The sequence below is a fragment of the Manacus vitellinus genome, unplaced genomic scaffold, assembly GCF_001715985.3.
Source record: "Manacus vitellinus isolate BGI_N305 unplaced genomic scaffold, ASM171598v3 scaffold_19_pilon, whole genome shotgun sequence".
Classification (NCBI taxonomy): domain Eukaryota; kingdom Metazoa; phylum Chordata; class Aves; order Passeriformes; family Pipridae; genus Manacus; species Manacus vitellinus.
The window spans coordinates 8,012,002-8,036,118 of NW_021939395.1; the positions used below are offsets into that span (position 1 = coordinate 8,012,002).

Here is a 24,117-nt window from a genome sequence, read left to right on the forward strand (position 1 = left end):
TGTTGTTTCTTTCATCGTTTTCTCTACCTAAGAGATTTCATGAGTTGAAGTGGTTGGGGGGCTGTGGTGCTGCTCTGTCTCTGAACTGTCTGATGGCTCTCAGGACTCTGCCAGAAGTGCTTTCTAAATTGAAAAACAGAAGTCAGATTAAGTAATATTCAATGCTGAATTGTGGTGAGATGTAAGATAGACACCTATCCCGTATTTTTAAAAAAATTACCATGCAAAATATTTCCACTGAGCACAGGGAAAGCACAAAGGATAATTCAGATTAAAAGCCCCTGAGATACAGAAAAAGGAACAAGAATTTGGGAACACAGGTGCTTTCAGCACAGCGTGGAGAATGGGAGGAGTATTGCTATCCCATTGCTATCACAGCCTCATGAGGGACAACCGAGAGCTCTCCGCTCACCTGGCATACGTTCATGTTTTTTCCCTGAGGAGAAAATCCTGAAAGACCTGAAAGGTTTTACTGTGCTTAAGTTGAAAAACACAACATTATCATGTGGTTTTTGCTCTGAAGCCACCAGGAAACAGAGTCAGTGTGTAGATGGGAGATGGTCTCGGCATCCACACCTGCTTGTTCAAAGGAAATGAGCAAAGGAAGGAGGATGCATTTTCTTGAGCGGGTGAACAGCTAGATCTTCCCATTTCACCACTTTCCACTGGGACCTTGGTTTCCACAAAATGAGTTACAGCTCTTCTGATAAGTACTCTCCCAACGAACGTGATCTTATCAAAACTTTCTGTCGTGGCAGGAACTTACTTCATTACCACTTCAAAGAGTTTTTTACCTGCCACGTACAAATGACATGATTTTGACGAGCCAATTTTACTGCTACATGGGCACGGCCTCCCATGAGAAAGGTTTTCATGATTTAAACTACCCAACGTTAACTAAGATCAGTGTGGGCTGAAGGAAGATCAAGGTGTTTTTCTTAAAAGTTAAATACACAAGTTAAAGTTGAGCTCGTAGAGAACATTACCTTCCAAAGAGCAAAACATGTAACAACAGGCAAAAGCAGGTGAAAAAGTCCATTTACTGGAGCTTAGGTCTCAGGAAATTAGAAATTCCCCAGCCACCACGAGATGACAGCTTAGTTTTCTACATTTTACTCTATTCAGGGTAGAAAAAAAGTTCCAAGAGTGACACAATGTCCTTATATGTGGTGTGATCTCAGAGAGCACTCTTACAGTGACAGTGGTGTAGCATCATATCTTGGAGGAGGACCAGCTCCTGTTGCCCAAGCAGAGATTCAGTGAAGGGCCCCTCAGTCCCTTCACCTGTCCCGAGGACAGACACAAGCCTCACTGACAAGAGCGAAGCTCCTCTCTCCTGTCAGTGGAGTAATCATGAATTAACATCTTAATGAATAAGGTCTTGTAAATTTTTTATCAAAGGCAAAAAATGCCAAAATGCTGGTGAGGGGAAGCAGAAAACAGCCACTGCTATAAGGACAATATCAGATAGCACTTATGAAAGAGTGCTTTGGTCACCACTGATGATATTTTTATGACATGTCACTTATTTTTCATCTCCATAAGAAAGGATATGTTATACTGGCTGGGAACTGCACTAACACTTTCTCTGTTGCAATACCTTCATTCAGAAAACTTTGTCAAAGGAAAATCTAGAAAAAGTTGCTATTACAGGAAATAGTCCACTTTATATTATAGGCTTTTTTTCCTTTATAGCTAGATAATTCCTCTGAAAGAGTTACAAAGGCATTGTTCACAGATGACCCACTGAAGCAGCATCTGTCTACCTATCCTCTCCACTCCTCCTTTTCAACTGTGATCAGACTTGTTAAAGCTGCATTTACTTTAACAGGTGAATAATTACAATCTTCTGCACCATTGAAACAGCCCAAGGACATTAGCCACATGCTGCAGATTAAAATTAACCATGACATTTCAGCTGCATGGTATATTTTAAAATAATTTTGCATCTCAGTTAGGAAATTTTATTAAACTAATTTGTATTCGTTTCTGAGTCCAAAATGGAAAAAATAAAGAGTGAGAAACACAGAGAGACAAGGGAAAGCCATGTCAGCAATAAATGACATAATTTCTTCCTCTGTATGTAGCTTTCTCTTCAAATGTCATTGCATTATGTCAGTCAGAGCTTCTTACCTGGCACATTGGCAACCCGACCTTACCTTGGAATTTCACTTTGCAACATTGTTTAAGAACCAGACAGTGCTGTGGCCTGCAAACAGAGGTCCTGAGCACTACACACCGACCAGGCTCAGTTTAGTATAACTTTGTCACATTTCAGCATTTCAGACTGAAATTTCATTTCTTAGGTGTTTGCCTCAGCCTATTTAGGGATGGAGAATTGAGAAGCATCAGAGAAGGGACATGTTAGACAAAATAATGTTTTTCCCATGCTAAAAAAAAAACAACTTCTAATTGTTGGGGGGGGTGCCCGATTTTTGAAGTAACACATAAATATTTTTTTTTAAATAAGGTGTATCTCTTGTACTCTCTGAAACCAGTGGTGGCTCTCTAGGCTGCAAGAGAGGCACTCTAAAGATTTTCAGCAGTTTTAGCATCACCATGTCTGGGCTGGCTGTACCATGAACACTCAGCTAAGCAGTGTCCATGATCTCAAGCCACAAGAAATGTACATGTGTTGCCTGGCCTGGATTAGTGAGGAAAAAAAGAGAAGGTAATTTAGCAATTGGGCATCTTGAAAAGGAAGACTGGGATTGGGTGGGATGGATGTGGAAGAAAAGAAAAGGGACCTTTGCCTATACAAGCTGGAGGACTCAGTGCTTTTGGAGTGAGGAGTCAATGGCACACAGCAGATGAGCATGAGAGGTCATCCAACCAGCTGCTTAAACTTACTTCTTTTTCTTCCTTTTTTCTTTTCAATTATTGTAGTCCTGCTTGGTTTAGTAATCACAGAAGGGCTGAAAAGTCTTGTTATTTAACATAGGAGAAAATCCTATTTAAGCTTCTCCTCGCTCTGTTTTAGAATTTGCATTTTCTGGTTGACAAGCAGCCTGGTTCCCTCCTTATTTAGGTCTCAGCTATACAATCAAGGCACAACAACTTAGCAATTACCACTCATCAGCTAACTCAAGCTGAAGAAATGACATTCACGTTGAGATGACGTGCAAGATACAAGCTCTATGTCAGCAAGAGTGAATAAAAGAGTTTAAGCTGATGTTTACATCTGAAAAGCCCAACAGAGTCACTGTAGCTTCACTCACAGCGGCTCTTGAGTTTACATTTCTGTCCCTGATTTCTGTCACTGATTCCCCTACCAACACTTCTTGTGGTAAAAATTTACCTGTGATACTGAATTAGTAACAAATATTACCTTTCTGTAAGTGCTGTAGCACTGTAAAGCAAACACATTATCTTGATTTATTATTCTGAAATTAACAAAACTTTGAGAGAGAAAGTGAAATCCAGTGTAATGTCTCTGAACTTATGCAGAGATTTCTGTGGAAGATTGTCTGTATCTTCACCACTTCAACACTCTGAACCACCTGAAGAAAAGCTGCTGATTTACCTAAAGAGCAAGTGTGTAGCCTGAGAAAGGTTTGTCTTGGTCTGATATGAGGAGATACCAGGCAAAAGCAATACCTCAAAGAGGAATTTCTTCAAATTCAGAAATAAAATGAGAATTTATTCAAACCTGAGATGCTGAACAGAAGGAAATTACTTTATGGCAGGCCAGTAACTAAACTTCATAAATTCCACGATTCAGGCTGTCAACATTTCCAAGGAATGCCATTGGAATATCTGAAAGTCATTAGCCATGCTCAGCAAACACGACACTCACTGATTAGCAGGAAGCTGAAACACTCAGGCCAGTAAAATTCACTGTCATGCTATAGAAGACTCTTTTCAAAGCTGAAAACAGCGTGTGATATTTACAACAGCAACACTGAATCGAGGGGTTCTTCCTTTTGTTCCAAATTACATTCCAAATTACCACGATTATTATGTGCGGTGTTATAATAAACGCAATTATTCTGCCATTTCTATCAAAAATATTACATAGGAAACAAAAGGAACGCTAAGCTGAAGCTGTGATCCTGTATTACACCCTCACACTGCACAGCTGATGCCTCTGCCGCATCAGAAAGTTTCGGCACGTTGCCTTGAACTTGTGCACCACGGTTACAGCGACAGAAAAAATAGCACACGTAAAATCTGATAGGACTGCAGCCTATCCCTGTTGCCATTACTGTTGCTTCAAGAGCTCTAAATAGCTTTCAATTCCAGCTTTTGATTATTCTCCACAAATTGAATGCAGCACAGGACGTGAATGGCTGGTCTCAAACAAATCATCTGAACATACAGTTTGACAAGCACGTCATGTTTGTCTTACTTAAAGCCCTGAAACAACTACTAACATTCCCAGTATTTTTCAAGTATACGAATTTTAAAACCCAAACTACAAATGCTTTATCTTTGCCAATTCAGGCATGAGCTGCTTGTTTCTGCATGTGTGCTCATATATCTGTAAAGGAACATGGGGCTTTTGGCACTCTCAGGCATTTTATTTATACATTTTTCAGGCAGGGTTTAAGAGGCTGCTTCTCAAACTAGTCACCATTAGTGGGCCCCGTGTCCCCCATTGACTTCATTAGGAGCTGTGAGCACAGAGGATTTCTGAGGGTGCTAAAAATGTCAAATGGGGCATTGAGCAAAAAGGAAACCAGACCAGTAAAGAAAGCTCCCTGGAACAATCAGCTTTTGATATTAAAACCCTGGTGTACTGTGTGTAGTGTCTAACATGTTTACAGGTAAAACGTGTATGTTTTCTAAAGCATATACATTTCTTGTAGCCCAGTTTTCAGGAACAGCAAAAAACCTTGCTTTTCAATGCAAATCTAAAAAATCCTGGGAAAAGATTGTGTACTTCTGTTGACATATTCACAATATCCTTAAAGTATATATTATCAATTCAATAATATTCATACAATGAAGACCTTGGGAGCATCTGGTATTAAAATCTTTGCCAAAATCTGAAGGCAGCACCCTTGATTGCAAGAGCCCAGGGGCAGACAGTTGCAAATCAGAACCTTCCTACTCTTCCATGCATAGTTTAATTGTGGTCTTAAAATATTTGTGAAAGGGGGTCCTTTGTGCTTTGCCACAATCACACCAAAAAAACATTCGTTCTCTCTTTGAAGGATTCCAGGCACACCATGTGCACACTGTGGCTTTGGATAGCAGAAAGCAGCATTCAAGGGGATAAATCAACAGCTCAGGAGAAACAAAGAAAAGAGAAAGGAGAGTTTTCTAGATGAATGCTCCAACAGGGTCCTGCCTGCTGCAGTTACCCATCTCTATAGGTCAGGTTTTATGCTACTACCTGTCTCTTTTATGCTTGCCCTGTAAAATCAGTGTCAGTCACAAGGGATTCATGAAGTCTTTGACTCTTCTCCTTTTTAAAGGTCAGGGCTCCACTTTTTAATTGGAAAAGCAAAAGGTGAATGAGCCTGACCATGAACGGTGCAGTCCTTATCGTGTGCCTTAAGATGCTCAAAGGCTGCCACAATATGTCAGGGCTCTCTGGAGGTGTCCTAGGGGGAGGGTGTGGTGGTGATGGTGGCATTACAGATTTATGCAGTTTCTTGGGAAAAGGAAACATTGCTTGAGCCTAAACAATGCAATGGAATTGCAGGACTTGGCAATTACTGTACCTGGAGCTGGAAGTGCAGCCACCTATGCAAGTTCAAACTGATCATACAGGTGTCATCCAAATATATGCTTAATGACTTTTTTGATAAATGGATACATTTTTCTTTTCTCTTTATCAGAACTATGCCTTTTAATTCCCCCATGATAAAAAAAAATAAAACAAAACAAAAAAACTAACTAAAATGGGTTAGAACTGGGAAGCTGCAGGGGTTTAGGTTTGTTTTGTTTCACATCTCCACAGAAGTGGAGAGAGAGGGGAAAGAAGACAGACTGAACATGTTTTGATTTTGGAAAGCTGGGTTATTTTTCTCTTTTTGTTTTCTAGGGGCAATAGAAGTATCCCTGGCTGTATGACACAGATTCACTTCTGTTAGAAATTCCTGTTGCAAAGATGCAAAATGTTTTGTTTACCTCCAATACTTATTGCAATATATCTAATGAATGACCAGCTTTGTTTACGATGTTTCAAAGACCACTTCAGTACTTCTAGTAAATAAATTTTAGCCTGATCTTGTTATATTTGTGTATTCTTACAGTGATCTTCAGCACAGATTCTGAACCAAAATGTAAATTTCTGAATAACTTTGTTATTCCTAATAATTTTCATGATTATTTAGGAGAAAGTATAAAAAAGCAGAGAGGTACTTATTTTTCTTTGATTTTCTTTTTCTTAAACAGTGAATACAGCAACTGCACATTTCCTTCAGTTTTTTACCAAAGCTCCCATGCACATACATGCTTACCACCTGTTCCATCTCTGCCCATGATGTTCCCACTGGAATTCGGACAGGTTATGTCTATTAGCTTATTTTGCCAAAACCAGGCTTAGCATCCTCCACTGAACACATATTTCTCATGCCTTCCTTTTTTGCTTCTCTAATCTCTCCACTAAAGTCTCTGCTTTGGTAAACTTCACCTGTCAAAGCACTTTTCTAGTTTATAGCCCACATTTCTTCAAACTGTCATTGCTATCTTCAGTGTGAGATCCTTTCCTGGTATCTTTATAATAACTGTCTCCAAAGTTATTGTGTGATATGGTTTTTTACCATATCTGCTATTTCTTCCATAATGCTTTGAATTGAAATATTAACAAGCATTGGAACAAAGGCTTAGCTCTAGCATTTTTCAGCCATCTTTCTGTCTGCATAAGATCATAATCACTGTAATATTTTTCATTTAATTTTTTATCTGGATTTATCCAAGATGTTATTTCCTGTACAAAATAAATATTGAGGATCTATGTTCTGAAGTCTCTTTTCCTCCAAAGATTGCAGAGCTTCACAGTTAGAAAACCTTTAATTTATTCCTATTTTCATTTTCTATATTCTATTTCATTCATGAAATTTCTTTAGAAGGACATAAACTACCACTAAGATAGCAAAAAATCCCAACTTGATTGTGTGCAGATGAAAGACCTTGTTACATACCTATATCCTGATTTAGACTAATGGTGGACTAATTTTAGTGTTCTCTATTTTATTCAGCATTGTAACACTCTGTCTGACCCTTTCTCTAATGCCTTGGTGTTTCACCTGTACTGAATGACTTCTGAGTGTGAAGGTGATATATCACCATTTCCTGTGATGGCTATTTAAAAGAGATTCTGCTTTTATTACCTATTCCCACCATAGGAATCATAGCGCTCCTTACTTCTTGCTATATCTATTCCATTTTCATTTAACTCAAGATGCTTCTTATTTCCCATTTTTCATCTTGTTATTAAGGTATTTGTTAGCAGAAGCACCTATCTTGGTTCACCTTCTGGTTTCATGAGAGAATAAAAAACACATCTTCTGTCACAAAGACTTTCCCTGAGAAGAAGGCTGTGGATTTCTCGATTGCCTATGACCTCCTGGCATGTGTCCATTTACTGGTCTATAACAGGGGGATAATGATGCTCACCGAGGGCTTAACTACATATTGTTGGAAGTGTATTCAAGAGATTTGGGGAAAACCTGACTTAGGACTTTTCTTCTTCTTCTCTTTTTTTTTGCCAGGTACCTGAGTTCCCCCTGTTAGCTAATTTTGTACTGGACCTGAAAAAATTTTCTCTTGTGTTCCTTCTCCTGCTGAAATAAAGCATAAGGGTCTTGATAGACACATCTTTGTTCTTCCAATGCAATGGTACAGCACTATCAGGACTTCCAAGACTTTTGCCAACAGTAGGGTAACTAAATTTCCTCATTAAAATGAGGTCCTATGAATATAAAGTCCCCCAGCTCTCCTAGAGGAACCTGTCTATCCTCTCTCTGACAGACCATCCCACCGGATCTCTCCCTTTTCACCCCATTTCATGAAACATTACCACTTAGTTTGTTACCCATCAGTATTTCATGTGCATTACAGGTAGTTTCACCTGATGGTTCATGGGACACTTAGCCTGACTGAGAGCATCCTGAAGCAAAGGCTTGTTGTGGATGACAGCACTCCACGTTACCCTCCCTGATGACAGGGGACACTGGGGATGTTGCTGAGAACACCCAGGAGCACAGTGAAGAAGCAGAAGAATGCAGGCAGAAAGCAAGAGGGTTATCCAGCACAAAGAGGCAGTACACACCATCCTAAGCCAAGTTGCCTGGCACTTCTCCATGGCACCTCACTCATCCATCCTATGTGCTCCTGGTCTGCTTTCTCTTCTTCTGTTTTTGCCCATAGGAACCGTGGTCTCTGCAAGGCAAAACCTGCTCCTCTTCCCTCTGCAAAGGACCCCACATCCCTTACACACCCCTCTGCCTTAAGAAAGATGAAGGAGCCAAAAGCATCACACATGTAAGCAAAGGGTAATATTAGCACATGTTCTGTTGCGGGGACCCCCCGTATTGCGGAAGCGAAGGTTGGAAATCAGCTGCCACCTGAGCAGCCCTTCCCAGCACCCCGCTCCCAGCCCCAGTGCCCTGGCTGCCCACAGCCCAGGGCGGTGATGGCAGCACTCACAGCACACAGAGGCAGTAGGCTCCGGGGATGGTCTCGCTGTCCCGCAGCAGGTAGCTGCCGTCCACGCCCGCCTCCAGCAGCAGCTTCTCCCCAGCCTCCCGCGTGATGCGCCCGTGGTAGATGGGCAGCGTGTCCATGCCGGGGCCGTCTCCCACCGCAGGGAGCTCTCCCTGTGCACGGTGCTGCCTCCAACTGTGCCTCAGCCGTGCGCTCCCCTCAGCCTCTCTGTCTTGGTGGCAGATGTAAACAGGATGTGTTCACACCTCTGAAGCCTCTGCAAGGGGCGAGACAGCACTGAGGGAAGAGTGAGGAACGAACACAGCATTTTTGTGGGTTTTTTTTCCTTTGCCCCTTTCCGTTTTCCTTTTGCATAGGCTGTAGCATCCTCACAGCATCACAGCTCTCCCACAGAGGTGTCATTTCACAGCCACTCTCAGCCATGTGGCTCCACTCGGCAGGGATGGGACTGGTGAAGCACACGACGGCCACAGGGTCAAGGGTCGCCCTGGTTGGGGATGGCAGGGCAGGACCAGGGCACCACTGTCAGCAGCTGTACCAGGCACTTTTTTCCTCTGGCCAAGGGAATTATCTCAAGCAGGGATTATTTCTTAACCTCCTGTTTTTAAAATCCCCAGGGGTGAGACAGTAGAGGAAGCGAGCTGACCTTGCTGTCGCTGCCCCACCAGGCACCAAGAGCCTTCTTGCCCCACCAGGAGTCCCTCAGTGAGGGACTGAGAAAGCTGCAGAAACCTCAGCTGAAGAGGGACTGAAAACTCCCTTTTCTATTTCAATACACAGGTGTTCATTACCCTCTTTACATGAACTTTGGGGCTCTGCCATCCTGCTTCATTTTTTAAACCAGTTGTTAAAGTATTTGCACATAAAGTAGCTGCTGCCTACTGCAAACGTGATTAATGTGGATGGTGACGAGCTGTAAAGCTGGCCCCTATTTCTTCTCATTTTCCAAACTACCTGTACTCTTGGGGATTCATCTAACTTTCCCATTTCTTAACCTATTCTCAATAATAACAACTGATTTCAGAAAAAGTATGTGTGTAGTTAGCTGGAGAGGAAAACCAACCAGAATCATTCAGTTCTGCAGGTCTCATTGCCCACCTCATTAGATTTCAACTAAAGAAAATCATAAAACTTTTGACTGTGAGATGCTCTCCTAATCATGGAGTCACCACATTACCCAGCCAACCTGCATATCAGGCACTTGGATGAAGCAGCATCTCTTACTGTGAAAGAGCTGTTAATATCCAATTTTGCTAGTGTGGGTAAGAAATCCATAAAACTACAGCTACTGAACCCCAGCTCCAGGCTTCCATACAAATCCCTTTATGGCCACATTGACTAGGGGAAATGCAGCTTTTAAGAAGTAATGGAAATGCTGGATTTGGGAACAAGGGGCAGTAACTGAGGCACTAAGCAGGATAAACCAAACCAAAGGACATAGGTGCCTCCTGGGCAAGAAAGAAACCATAACATGCTAACACAGCTCTGTACCACACTAGCAAGGCTGGAGGAATCCACTCTTCTCCCAGACAAGCCATCTTCACTGCAGCTTGGCATCCAGTTGTTCTCACACTGACTGCCCAGGTTTCTATCCATTTAATCTTATGTATCTAAAGTATTGTTTGCCATCCTGTTTCATACTGCTGCATCTGCACAGTGGGGTCTAGAAGGCAAAATACAAAACAGAGCAGCAGGCTCAGAGCATAAGGGAAACAAGAGAGAATCGAGGCTCAAGGGGGTGCTGCTCCTGTTGGGACTTTGTCCCCATTGCCTTCCACAGAAAATGAGGATTTCTTTAAGCACCAAGCCCCATGGGACACTGGACACTTCCTTTGTTTTGTTTGGACAGAATTCAATATATTCTGGACAAAACAGTTCTGTGCCTTCCCTAAATCAGTACAGCTAGCAGTCCCTGCAGTATATTCTAAAAAATTTATCCAAAAAAAATACATGAAGGAAGGAAGCATTGAAAAGTGCTCTGAAATATTTGGTCATGAGAAACAGGCTTAGAAAGACAGACCTCTTTGGTCATCAAGTCTACTTCTCTGCTATCTTAGCCAAACACATATAATCCCTTTCAGAAACTTAAGTCCATCTTAAAAGTAGCTTGGGGTTTGTTGTTATTTCATTGTTTCCACTGTTCTCACTGGAAAGCAATTGCAGAACATTGCTATTCTGTTGTTTGAAAACCTGATTCCAATTTCCACCCTAAATTTATTCATGACCAATTTATGCTCATTTGTTCTTGTGCCAATGTTGTCCTTCAGTTTAAATAGATGTTTTTTCTTCCTAGAGCTTATTCCCATGCAGCATTTATAGCGGCCTCCCTCAGCATGCATTTTGCCAAACTCCTCTCACACTACCTTCCCATGGTCACTCTAATCATTATTTTCCATAGCTTCCCAAAAGTGAAGTGAATCATTTTGTGAATAGTGTGCACTGTTCTGTCTGATTTTTAACATGTGCCTCATGCATCATTACAGGAGTTTCATTATCCTGGTGAAAATACCTTGCTTTGTATGGTCTATATTTTCCCTTCCTTAGTCTTTTCTTACCTACGAACACACAGGTATAGTAGAAATGTGGTTAAGAAGACCCAGAAGAATGGACTTGCAGTCAAATCCTTCTGAATTTCATCCATTTTATCCTATTCTCAAGGTTACTCAAGTTCTTCCTAAATGAGAGTGTTATTCATCTCTGTAGTGACAGTGCCTCCCTCCCTTATGCCACTGGTAAATTCCATTAGCACACACTTATTTTTTTATGGGATCATCATTAATAAGAAATGTTAAATAATATCAGGCCCAAGACTGATGCTTGGGAAGCCCTACTGCCTTCCCTCAGTCCTGATCTCCACCTACTTCTTGCATTCTTATTCACTTTTCAATTTCTGTACTAATCTCCCCTTTTAGCTAATAATTTCCCACATGGCACTGTACCAAATGCTGTACTTAAGTTTAGATAATTATCTCTAAGCACTTCCTTTGTCTAGAAAAATCAATTATGATGATATTTCAGGCACCGGAACTTGTAGAAGTACCTGAGAAGTGGAGGAAGGGGAGACAAAGTGAAATTACTGTAAGTTTTTTGAACACCTGCAAAGATTTGGGCTTTCGTTTTCAGATGAGCTGCTTCATTCATCCCTAGCAATGACATTTTCATACATTGTTGAATTTTATAACAATTCTGAATATGATAACACTAATGCAAGAGCATCATTAAAATTCTTGGATACTGTTGTTTGACTCAAAATAAGAATGACCTTCAGGACCTTTGTGAAATTAATGCTACTGCAGAACTGTTACAGGAAGGCCTTGTATAAAGGGCTATAAAGCAAGATAAAGAGCAAAATACTTGCATTGGTAGTTTTGCTGATACAACAGTATCACCATAAATGCCATTTGTGTAGAACTACTGGAAAAGCAGCTTCAAAATCAAGAGCTTTTGCGAAGTTTTTGCAAAAATATTTAGCTGGTAAAATGCCACATTAAAACGCAGCTAAATCTAAATATGATTTTCATTATTTCGTGTCACTTTCATTTTTAGTGCAATCTAACAAAATATTCATAACTGTACAGAATAGTATCTGCAGAGAGAGATTTGCTATTCACATAAGAAAGTGGTTGAGATTCAGTAAAACATTGGTTATTTTAGAGTATCTGCAGAGTCACCATTATCGTGTTTCCTTTTTGAGCTGAAATGAAAGAGGTTAGGAAAAGCAGGCTACAATTAGCAAATGTGCAAGTAGCTGTAAGGTTCTGAGCATCAATGCAGAAGGAGAATCCAAATAAATTTTGGATTAAAGTTCACATATTAGCATATATTTGTACAGCCTTCATGTTAGCCATGAGCATACATTCTATGTATGTTGCTTGGGGGAAAAAAGCAGAAAAATGGAAGATAGTAATAATAAATGAAGTTGGGATGTAGGTGTGGATTCCATCTTTATCCTCCAGGACAAACACATTGTTCAGATTGAGAAAGGCCAACCAGTGTTTAGCCTGGAGAAAAGGAGGACCTTATTGCTCTCTACAACTACCTGAAAGGAGGCTGTAGGGAGGTGGCTGTCAGTCTCTTCTGTCAGGTAACAAGTGGCAGGACAAGAGGAATGGCCTCAGCTAGCACCAGGGGAGATTTAGATTAGATATTAGGAACAGTTTTTTCATGGAAAGGGTGACCAAGCATTGGAACACACTGCCCAGGGAAGTGGTGGAGTCACCATGGAAGTGTTCAAAAAAATGTGCAGACATGGTACACATATTTTAATGGTGAACGTGGTGGTGCTGGGCTGATGGTTGGACTTGATGATCTTAAAAATCTTTTCCAACCTTAACAATTCTAGGATTCTATAAAAACTGCTAAAATCTTTGGGTAGTTGTAAATCCAGGCTTTTGTCCCTTTCAAATTAAATGTATAGCCTAGGGAAAACCTCCTTACCTCAGAATATTCAGTCCTCAAGGTGCACATTAACTGCTTTGAAAATTTCTGTGCAGTGCTCAGAACTTGAAAAAAACAAACTTTCTCATCACCTGGGAACTGGGTGTTTGGTGTCATCAATCAGAATTGATTCTGGGGAAGAACAGAGAACACAAAAGGTTATGGACCTTTATGAATGGAACTCTCTGTACTCATCAACATTTGTCTTCTGAGCACAGGTAAATGCCCACATACCAGAAATGACGACATTTCACTGAACTTTAAAAATATTATTTCCTCTGTGCAATCTCACTGCTTACCTGTGCAGTTGTTTTGAATGCTTTGTGAGTGAGATAACACTAAAATTGAAAGCTACGCATTATGGTGAAATTCATATTAAAAGTTATCTGTGTTTTATTGCGGTTTCTTTTGCCCGTTAATAGTTCATACTTCTTCCTTCTCCAGAAGCAGCGCAACACCGGGTTATTTTGCAGATGCATGTGCATTGACAAGCAGAGACGCTCTTTGTGATAATATCAGCATAAGCAAAACTACTCATAGAAGCAGGAACATTTTTATTTTTTGCTATTACTCTTTCAACAACCCTTTCCCGTAAAATTCGGCAATGGGCGGGTAGTCATCAGCATTAGGCACCCAGATGCTTTGAAGCCCAGGACCCACATCTTTGTGATTTAACTGAATCAACTTCAAAGTCAACAGGTCTAAATCTCATCAGGATACTCTCAGGGTGGAGCAAATGTCCACGTTGGAGCTCTTCCTGGATCCGTTCCTGTGCCAGCAAGTCTGGAGTTCAATATACGCTTTAGAAACTAGATTTCCACACCACACATGCACAGTTAAAATTGATTTGCTGACATCCCATCTGAGTTTTTAGCGGATATTTATCTGAATTACAACAGCACCATGTAATTAGGCATAAATAAGGGCCTTTGTTCTGGAGGGGAGGAAAGTTTATCAATTCTGAACCATATGCAATTGCGTGTCTAATCTCTGCCTGCAATTATTTCAAATGCACATCCAGATGATAGCATTTATATTCATTCTGAGATTCACTGAGGTTGAGGCCAGAAGGGATCATTATACCATCTGGCCTGACCTCCTGGATGCCACAGACCATTACATTTCCCCAATTACCTCTATACTGAGCCCTGTAACATGTGTTTGACTAAAGCATAACTATTTTTGACTAAAGCTGATCTCCCAGTAAGGTACCTAGTCTTGATTTGAAGCCATCAACAGGAGAGAATCCACTACTTTGTGAGTACTTTGTTCTGATGGCTAATCTCACTCACTATTAAAAATGTAGGTCACGTTTCCAATTTGAATTTGTCTGCTCCAGATTCCACCCGCTGGATCATGTTATACTTTTCAGAGTTAAGTTAAAAAGCCCTTTGACATCCATTATTTTTTCCTGATGTGTTTATTCCCTGGAGTCAAGTCACCTCTCAAATATTTTGTTTTGGTTTTTCTCTAATAGGCTTCGCTGAACTCTGAAAATTCACAGGGTAAAGTGCTTTTAATGGTCCTTCCTATCTGTGTATTTTTGTCATACCTGATATCTTATTCAGCAGTGCCCAGCTGCTTCTCACGGTGCCGACGATACACACAAGGAGCACAGGGGTCTCTGCTGCCCTGGAAGCACATAAGGAATTGCTTTCCTGATAGGAACCTCTGGTCTATAACAAAGTCTCTCCTTCCCAATATACAGCTGTAGAGTGAGGCAAATGACACTGTGCTGAAGGTTCATAAATACAGAGTTCAGTATGTACCAGTTGATCCCAGTGGGACCGGTTTATTGTATAATCCAGGTTTCTTTTATGACTTGTGCTCACCTCATCATCCCATACTATCAATTTGTGGTGATGTGCAAACGGCTTCCCCTGAAACCAAATATTGCTCATGGCAAAATAAAAATGCTCTGTGTGCACATTCCTGTGTCCAGCTTGAGTTTCTAATATTTTGAGATTCCAATCATAAGTCTACCTGCAACAACACAAAGGGAAAATATACAGATGGGAGTGTTAAACTTTAGGTTGTTTATTAACCAGGTTTAAACTAAGTGTTGGAGTAGATAGTACAGTACAGCCCAGCATGTATTCTCTCATTGCACTAAGGACAGATTTTTTCATTTCATGAATTGTTCAGAATCTGTTGTGGTGATGTTACATTGGTCTCAGTACAGAGAAATACACACACACACTTCCACCGAGTACTTTGTATAGAAACGACACTGACTGTGACCCTCATTGCATGTCCACTTCACACACCAGGCTGCCACCAAAACAGACAGAATCTATCTCAGTAAGGCCAAAAAGCATATTCTGGTTATACTAATTGTTCTTTGAAAGTTTGACCTTAGTATTTTGGGCACAGCTTGCTTTTCTGGCCTACATCACAGACTTCAGCAACAAGAAAAATTACATTTCTGTACTAAAAAAACAAAACAAAACAAAACCACCAAAACCAACTAGAACTGAAGCTGTGTTCATGTATACACACACACACATGCATGTGGATCTTATGCATTATAAAATACCTATGTGTATTACATTTCTTTTCTTTTTCTGACAGATCCTGGAAAATGCTCTCATTAAGCTTTATCTTTTCCCACTGATAGAAGACTGCTATAGAGTTATTTTTCTTCAGCCCAAGCAAGACAGTTTGCATTGAACTCAATGCCAGGCAGTACCATCAGCTCATAACCTACACTGATAGTAAGATTACAGTAGTTCTAATCCTATTCTGACTGAAATCAACAGCAGAGCTGCCCCACTTGTAATGAGAGCATGAGCCAGTGAAACTTCTCTTGACAGACAACAGGAAACATGGTTTTTTGGAGAGCAGCAATCTCTAGGCAAGGACTACCCAGCATTCGAGCGCAGATCAGCAGAACCCTGCAGATCTGGCATCTCCAAGCAGCACAGTGAAAGTCTGTGGGTGGACTAAACCCACGTCCTTTTAATTTCACTATTGATCACAGACTAAATCAAATACAGTGAGAGAAAAGAGCAAAGGAAATTGAGTTGCCCAAGACAACAACATTTACATGCCAAAAGAGACTCTTATTCCTCGTATCACTGTCACAGCTCTGTGCGTTTAAGGACGTTCCCTAAGGCAGATGTGGGTTTTTCAAAGGTTAGAAGCTAAGCATATGAAGTCTGGGTGATGCAGAGGATCCACACAGCTCTGGGTCACTGCTTTCAATCTGTACCAGATGGATACCCTCTGAGAGCCAGCATGCTCCTGCAAATGCCTGCAGAAAACCATTCCCCTTGGCTGGCATGCTTTGGCAGCCCCACTGGTTGGGAAGCCTGGTCCCAGGCATGGCTGACCCCTCCATGTCAGGGTCAAGGTAAGCCAGAAGGACAAGATGAAGAAGAGTGCATGTGATGCCAGCCTGTCAGAGTTCAAGAAGCATTTGGACAACACCCTCAAACACACAGTGTGATTTTTTTTGGGGTCATCCTGTGCAGAGCCAGAAGTTGGACTCGATGATGCTTGTGGGTCCCTTTCAACTCAGGATATTCTAGGAATCTATTCTATGATTCTGTAGTGGCTTACTACTCTATTCTAAGACACAAAAAATTGTCAGGCACAAAGACACGCAGTCTGCAAGGCTTAAAGGGAAGCTTTTGCCTCCCTTGATGTGTCTCTTGGTCTGTGGGTAACACCCAAGTTAAGATGGCAATGGCCAGAGGGGAGTAAGAAAAAGCTTAAGGCACCAAAAATGTCATACTCCCCAGTGTCTAAGGGGAAATTTTATTTGGAGCTGAAACTTGCTGCTTGACTTGGCATAACATACTCACGAAAGGTTGCCAGCAGGTCTATGTGAGGTGAGCCCAAGTCCCAGTCTGAGAAAGAGCCCCCTACAAGGCAGCTGCCCCTGTGGGAATGGCTCTTTGAAAGCAACTATAAAGTACTTCACACTTAAGTCATGTTTTATTTGTGTGTAGTCCTCGTGGCTGCCGAGGGAATGGTGTCTAAACACTCTGATGGTGTTTGGGGACAGCATCTTCATCCTGACCTCCTTGTCTGATGAGATCAGGCTCCCCTCTCCCTGAGACCTTAAATATGCAGGTACAAAGAGTCGTTTTCCTGAGGGAATTGTTCCCCAAAATATCACTGAAACCCCTCACTTCTACTGGTAAAAGGAAAATGTGCATGAAAAGCTGAGAGACTAGATTGGTTAGATACACTTTTTTTCCCAGTGCATACCACAAATCCGCTCACCGCAAAATGTTAGCTGTGTCGGAACAATTTGCACTCAGGCTTTCCAACCTGTAGTTCAAAAAATGTAAACATCAGGCCATTAAGATTTAATTGCTTTTTATGTTCTCCATGGAAGCTTTTACTATGAACTATTCATAAGCACGCTCAGGGTTGTCCAAAAAACACATTAGGGCTCTGTTTAGAAAGCAATGTGCCCAGGAACATCTCCAAGCACCAGGCTGCAGTGACCTGCCCTCAGAGAGATCCCAGCCCCCCGGAGACCCCAACCCTCCAGAGAGACCCCAGCCCACTGGTTTGGAGCAATGCAGTGCCAACAGGACAGTCGGGGACCACACTGGTGCCAGGTAAGGAAACGGTACCAGCCCTTTGCCACTCGGGCCATGGCAGGCACATCATTCTGTTGCTGCTAAATGTAGGTGTTTGACTTCAATTTCCTGCTCTTGTTCTATGGCTAAAACAGGCAGAAAATCTCTGACCTTTCCCACCTCAGAGAGTTCATCACCAAATATGAAGGGGTTTTCCCCCCGCCAAGGTTTTGTAGGGCAAACTTTAAAGCAAGATACAGTTCTGATTTTAGTTTAATTTAATTAGTTTTTACACAAATATTTCTTTAAATACTTGCCTTCTTGTGTTGTTGAAACACCCTTTTTACTGTTCTCCCTGCAGTATTTTCACCTAACATTTCTAATAGACAGTAGAATAATCCTGGCAGACTTTAGGGCATCATCTTTTTTTTTTTAGAACTTTTCCAAAATTTCCTCAGTTTTTACAAAAATTTTAGAGAAGTAAACCTAACTTCCATTCTCTAAGATAACACATACACACTTTAGTTGAAAAACAACAGAGAAATTACAGAGTGGAAACAAAAGAAGAAACAAATAAAAGCTCAAGAAATGAGAGAATTCTAAATAGTATATTGCATTTCACAGAAAAAGGGGACAGTCACTGCAAAAGAAAAGAAAACAAACCAAATGTGCTTTTTCCTTGACTAAGCCATGTCAGACTACAAGCCAGTGGAAATATTTCTCTTAACTTCCTGGTCTTAGAGATCAGATAATTTCATGAAATATCACATTTTTAGCCCATTCCTTTCTTATCAGTTTTACCCCCTGGAACAAGTCATGTCTTTCTTTATTAAGAGCCTAGAAATGCCCCCAGTTTGACTAAGGTCCCAGTAGTAACAATATAATCATAGGTGTGTAATCCTGTCCAATTCAGCATCTGTAACACACTCATCTGCCTTTATCTTCAAGAATAAAGGACCAATGCTTGTAAAAAAGTCCCCACGTTCCTAATTTGTCACAGGAAGTTGAAACTTCTATGGAGATATTAGTATGTGCTTTCTTTAAAGGTCATGCTTCACTTCCAATGGGAAAGCTAGGTAGGGACAAAGTATTTATAGTAACACCATTAAAAGAAGAAAAATAATCACAATCCATTTGTTCTACCTAGTTGGTGCTCCATTAATGCAGTATATTCACTGTTGCCTTGATTGAGGGAAATCTAATAACATGAAACTAGACCACTAATTTTTACCTCCTACTTCTCAGTTTCCTTCAAGGGGTAAGGAGCTGTTTTACTGAAACATTTTTAAATTATATTCACTGAAAATGATACAGTAAAACTAGTTCAGCAGATTATTTCTTCACAGAGAAAGTGTGAAATTACCTAAGCCTGGAGCAGCATCAGGAACAATGCAATGAGTCTTCAGCACTGCAGCCTGCTCACCTGCTAGTAGAGATCACCATTTCTCCAGAAAATAGCACCCACTAGTCTATAATGTGCATCTACCTTTTTATCACCCACAGGCAAGATTTGTTTCCTTCCCTTCAGTGCATTTTCCCTGTTAGTGCAAACTGCTTTTCCTCTGTCTCTCTTCCCCACGCTGAACATTACCTCCCACACCTTCACTGTGCTCTCCTCAGCTTCAAAGGAACAGAAACCTCCCAATAGCTATAAAATAAAGTCAGTCCTCCAGTAATAGCTCCTGGTCTGGCTGAACTGGTGACATTACTGTATTTCCTCACTGTATTTATCTTCCCTGGCGCTTCCCCCCTTGACAGGCCACATGTCCCCTTCCACTGTGATAGATGCAGTCAGGCCGAGCAGCCACAGATGCAGGAGAGGTGAGCAGAGCTCAGGCACTGTTATTTTCTCTAGTCCTACCTATTTATCAAAGGACTTTTATGGTTCCTCTCCAAGCTCTGTCTAAGTATTACAGGCAATTAAAGGCTTGGCTACATGGGAGAGGATTTAATTTTGCGAGAGAACAAGTAGAACGGTGATATCTCTCATAGATTAAAACAACCAACCAAACCAGTGCTGGGCACGTGTCCCTCATCTTCCTGAGTACCCTTTGTCCATTTAGACAAAACAGAGTTCAAAATTGCATCCAGGGCAATGGATAAAGATCACTGTATCACCATGGAGTGCAGGAGGAACACATTTTGAGTAAAACAATTCTGAGAAATTTCGTGTTTGTGAAATAGTTTCAGATCCCTCCATGTAAGATGTGACACATAATCTTGTATATATAGTTCTATATAACTTCTATCTCATGTACAGATTTCAGTCATCACACAGCACTTGTTTCCAGCACGTGTTCGTGTACCTGAGCCTATGGCATGTTCAGTTTGCAATAGGTACTCCAGAGTCACAAGGTCAGCCTGAATTTACAGCCTGATCTCTAATGATCACCCTGCAAACCATGTCACTTTATAGGAAGACCAAGAAATCATTTTCACTATCGAACAAATTTATAACCTTGTTTAATCCATTCTTTTGGTTTGTTTCTTCCTCTTTGCCTCAGATAGTCTTTTGTTCCTTTTTTTTGGTGCAGGTCTTTTATAAAGATGAAATGAAACACAATGCTGGGGCTCAGTGCTGGGGCTCAAATACTTAATATTCATCTGCCCTGGCTCCTGAGAGGTGTTCATCTACAACATCTTCTTGATTGCTTGGGAAGGATATGCAAGAAGAAAGGACCTCAGGTTCCAGATCAACTACCAAAAAATTAATAGTCGCCCAAGTATTACCCAAAAATTGGAAAGGTCAACAGTCCCACCCTAAATTTTTTCTTGAAGCAGCAGTTTAGGACATAATTTTCTGACTATCATAACCATAATGTTATTTAAATTGAATTCCTTCTGAATGTAATTTACTGCCAAAGTTTATTGAGCTTATTTTAACACCATAGTGGGAGATTAAAAATTAAATTATGATTTTAACTATTTTTATAAAGGTTACATTAGTACTTTTCATTTCTTTACTACCCTACTGAATGTCAGGGTGCAGAGCACTCAGCGAAGCCTGACAGTGGCTAAGAGACATAAAGGTCATGCCATGTACATCTGCTTCAAAAGTTCAACCTTTGCTTTGCCTAGAAAACTATTCACAAAATTACTGCCTACAACAAAAATGAATAAAAGAGGAGGTCATCCACACCCAGAGCACCAGAGACACTACAGGAAACTCTGACCTGGGGAAAGACACCGGCCCTCAGAACTGTCTTTCCATTTTAGTTTCAGCGGTGTTTTAAATTCAGACGCACAGCTCACCTCTGCCTACGTGGAGTGATAGGGCCACACAGCACAGAGCTCTGCTGCCACTGTCTCGGTGCCTTCCAGTTGCAGCTGGAGCATGAGAAGTTGCCAGAGCTTCTTTTGATGTCCTGGAATCCTTCTGGGGGCCAGAGTAATAATAAATATTAATATTATGCAAATTAACTAATAACAACAATAAAACACATGACAGGTGATTACATAATAGGTGATTACAGAAACTAATTCACATTGAAGAGTGTGTCTGCCCTAGTGTTGTCCCAAGCACCCACACACTTCTTTTCATTGTCTGTAGCATATCTTAAGATAATCATTTAAAAATGAATTTTAAATATGCATCATCAGTTGAAAACATTTTTTGTCCACTTAAAAGAGGAAATTTTAGTAGGGTTTAAATTCAATGAAAACATGAAGTATTTGGTTAGCAGGGCACTTGATTTTTATTACAGATTAGTGTAGCACTCTTACTGTTCTTGCAGTGTTCATCTTAGGGTTTTTATTCAGGAGCAGCTCTAAAGCCATTGCTACCTGAAGATGCTTATAAATTCAGGATGTGAGCAGAGGCAGGGCAGGGGGGTCATTTCTGATGGAACAGGGAAAGAAGAGTTATGGGGTAAACCCATTCTCCAAGCCCCAAGAGCAGAGAGGCCATCGCCACCACCCAGCCACCCTTGGCACAGGGCACCAAGAGCTTGGGGCAGCACCATGAGCCTGCAGCACCTTCAGCAACTGCAGCAATAACCTGCCAACAGAGCCCAGCAACAAACCACCCATGCAGAGCTTTCCAGACCCTGGCTTTAAAAAAAAAATAAATAAAAAAGGCATTAGTGATAGTGTTCATGCTGTGGAAGGTGTACAGGGGTGAGATCTGGGGCTCCTGGCTGGATGAGCTTTTCAGTCATTTCTCTTACACCATCAGCACGGATGTAACGGAGAGCAGAAGCCAGCAATGAAGGATATTCTGCACAACTGCCTGAGCACACAATGCAGCAAGATGTAAAACCCACCCAACCACAGGGCCAGGCAGCATTTCAGCTGTGCAGCCCTCCTGCGCACTGCGGCTGCCTGTCCATCTCCGCCGCAGGCACTGGGCAGACCTACACCTTCCTCTGTACGTGGTAGAGTTTTCGTTGGTGTATTTTTAATTCTGTTTCCATGAGGTTTGACACAAACACAAAGGTGATCAACAGAAGAGCAAAGTGTCGCACAGCCCTGCGAAAACCAGGGCACCGCAGCCTTTAGCACGTTCTGCGGAGGCAGCTCAGGAGCTGCACCACTTGAGACTCAGCTAAACCAAACTGGTCTGTTCTTGTCACTTCAAACAGGGGGTTTGTCCTGGGGGGAAGGAGTATAATGTTCAATATTTACTATGATGCCCTTTTTGCTTGTTTTCCTTCTATATCTGGCTTGTCTATTTTTCCTGCCTAGTCTTCTACAGGAGCTTTCTAAGGCCTTGGACATCTCTGTACATTGCCAGCTACAGTGGCCTGCGGGTCTTGGATGTGCTTAAACTTAAAAAGTCTATTCTCGATTTGACATTCCGAAATAAATTAAGACATCCTTTAGACCAAGAAGTCTTTCTTTTAAATTTCCAATATATAAAAGTCCTATCAATGAAACGCTGGGCCTGGTAGAAATGCACAAGCCAAAAAGCTACAGTTTTGTAGGTGCTTCATCTCCTGTGTTGTTTGTTCTTCATTACAACAGTGCAAAACACTGGAAATAAAAATGAAGAAGACAAATTAGAGTCTGGTTAGCAAGGGAGATATAACCCAATATCAGTCACTGTTATACTTCCGTATGCTGCTTAATGAATCAAGGCTGGCAGGAAAAAAGATTGCTGGAGCCGGAGGCACTTAGTTACAGCGTGTAACACAACATGAATATCCCTTTAGGTGTCACTCTAAAAAGTTGGTATGGACAATTTCTAGTTCTAATGTAATGAGAGCGGAGGGTGATGCTGTCAAGATGAGGAATAATGACAGCACTGCGTGAAGCTGCACACAGGCAGCCAGTTCATTGTGCAGCCGGGCAAGATGTGGGGGCAGGATGGACTCCCCAAGGCTGGGTGCCTGGGATGAGGGTGGGCATGTCTTCCCCATGGTGGAGACCACTGCAGACCCACCAACACCACCAGCTCCAGAGATGTCGGGCAGGTTTAGAAATGAGCACATGAGCTGCCCATGCAGGAGGTAACTGAAAGCATGCAAGTGTCAACTGCTCCTCTCAGAGCCTGCACAGCTGGAAACAAAATCAGAATGAACATGAATAAAATTCAGTGCGTATAAGTGCCTCCCATTAGCAGAGATGCTGTGGGGGCTGCAATGCACAACTCACAATTGATAGATCCACCTGAAAAAAACCTTAATATTTGGCCCCATCTTCATGCCATATCACTTCTCACATATTACTCCTACCTTGGGACTTCGGACTTTTCTTTGGCCTCCACCTGCAGCTTCCCCTTTACAAATTCAGGACACTGTGGGTACTGTGATCACCTCTGAGATGCCATCATTCCTACTCATCTGTGGCTGCTTCCTATATATCCAGGTATGCTCTCCAAAGCGTCCTCATTGGTATGTACAACCTGTAATCAGCAGTGAAATACTTTAGGATTCATTTCAGTGAAGGATGTAAGTCTTGAATTGTATTATATTGTCTGATAATTAATACTAAGAAGAGATCCTGCACAGTGTAACAATAGCTATAAAATTGCTTCAACTGCATGGGATGCAGAGAGAAGAAATGGTACGATATGATCATTATTATTATTACTGGCTTTTTCTTTTCTTTTTTTCTTCTTTTTTTTTTTTTCCTCTGCTAGATCTTATAACATCCTTCCTGAACTTGTTTCCTTTCAAAATAACTTCTTGGCATAAAATGGAATTAAAACTCTAAATGGGACATCACGTCATTTCAAAATGAGTCAAGGTCAGCTAGTTCATTTTTTAAGTTCAAAACTCCACACTGCTCCCGGCCAGCTGGGGAGAGGCTGCCTGCACTGCTTATCTGCCACATGCCATGCCTGGGCAGCGAGGGAAAACAAACAAGAGTGAATGGGAGGGTGCAGCGTGGTACCAGAAATGCCAAGTGACCTGGTGTTGCAGGGGATCAGGGTTAAAGACTAATTCTTATGAGTTGCAGTGAGAGAACCTTAATCATATTGGGATGGCAAAGGAGCATTGCCCTGCCACAAATCAGCGGTGCTCTCTCAAATATCAGTTCCACAGTGACAGAAACTGCAGCCCCTGGTTTGTGTGCTCTGACTTGA

General features: G+C 41.5%; 1 protein-coding gene across 1 annotated transcript in view; it reads right to left on the reverse strand.

Annotated features, from left to right (window-relative positions):
• Window positions 1-8,823, reverse strand: part of SH2D1A (SH2 domain containing 1A) — a 36,570-nt gene extending 27,747 nt beyond the window's left edge. The window contains exon 1 of the mRNA XM_018070781.1: window positions 8,602-8,823. Coding sequence (XP_017926270.1) covers window positions 8,602-8,738 — 137 coding nt within the window. The 5' untranslated portion in view covers window positions 8,739-8,823. The remainder of the gene's footprint in view (window positions 1-8,601) is intronic.
• Between the last annotated feature and the right edge of the window lie 15,294 nt (window positions 8,824-24,117).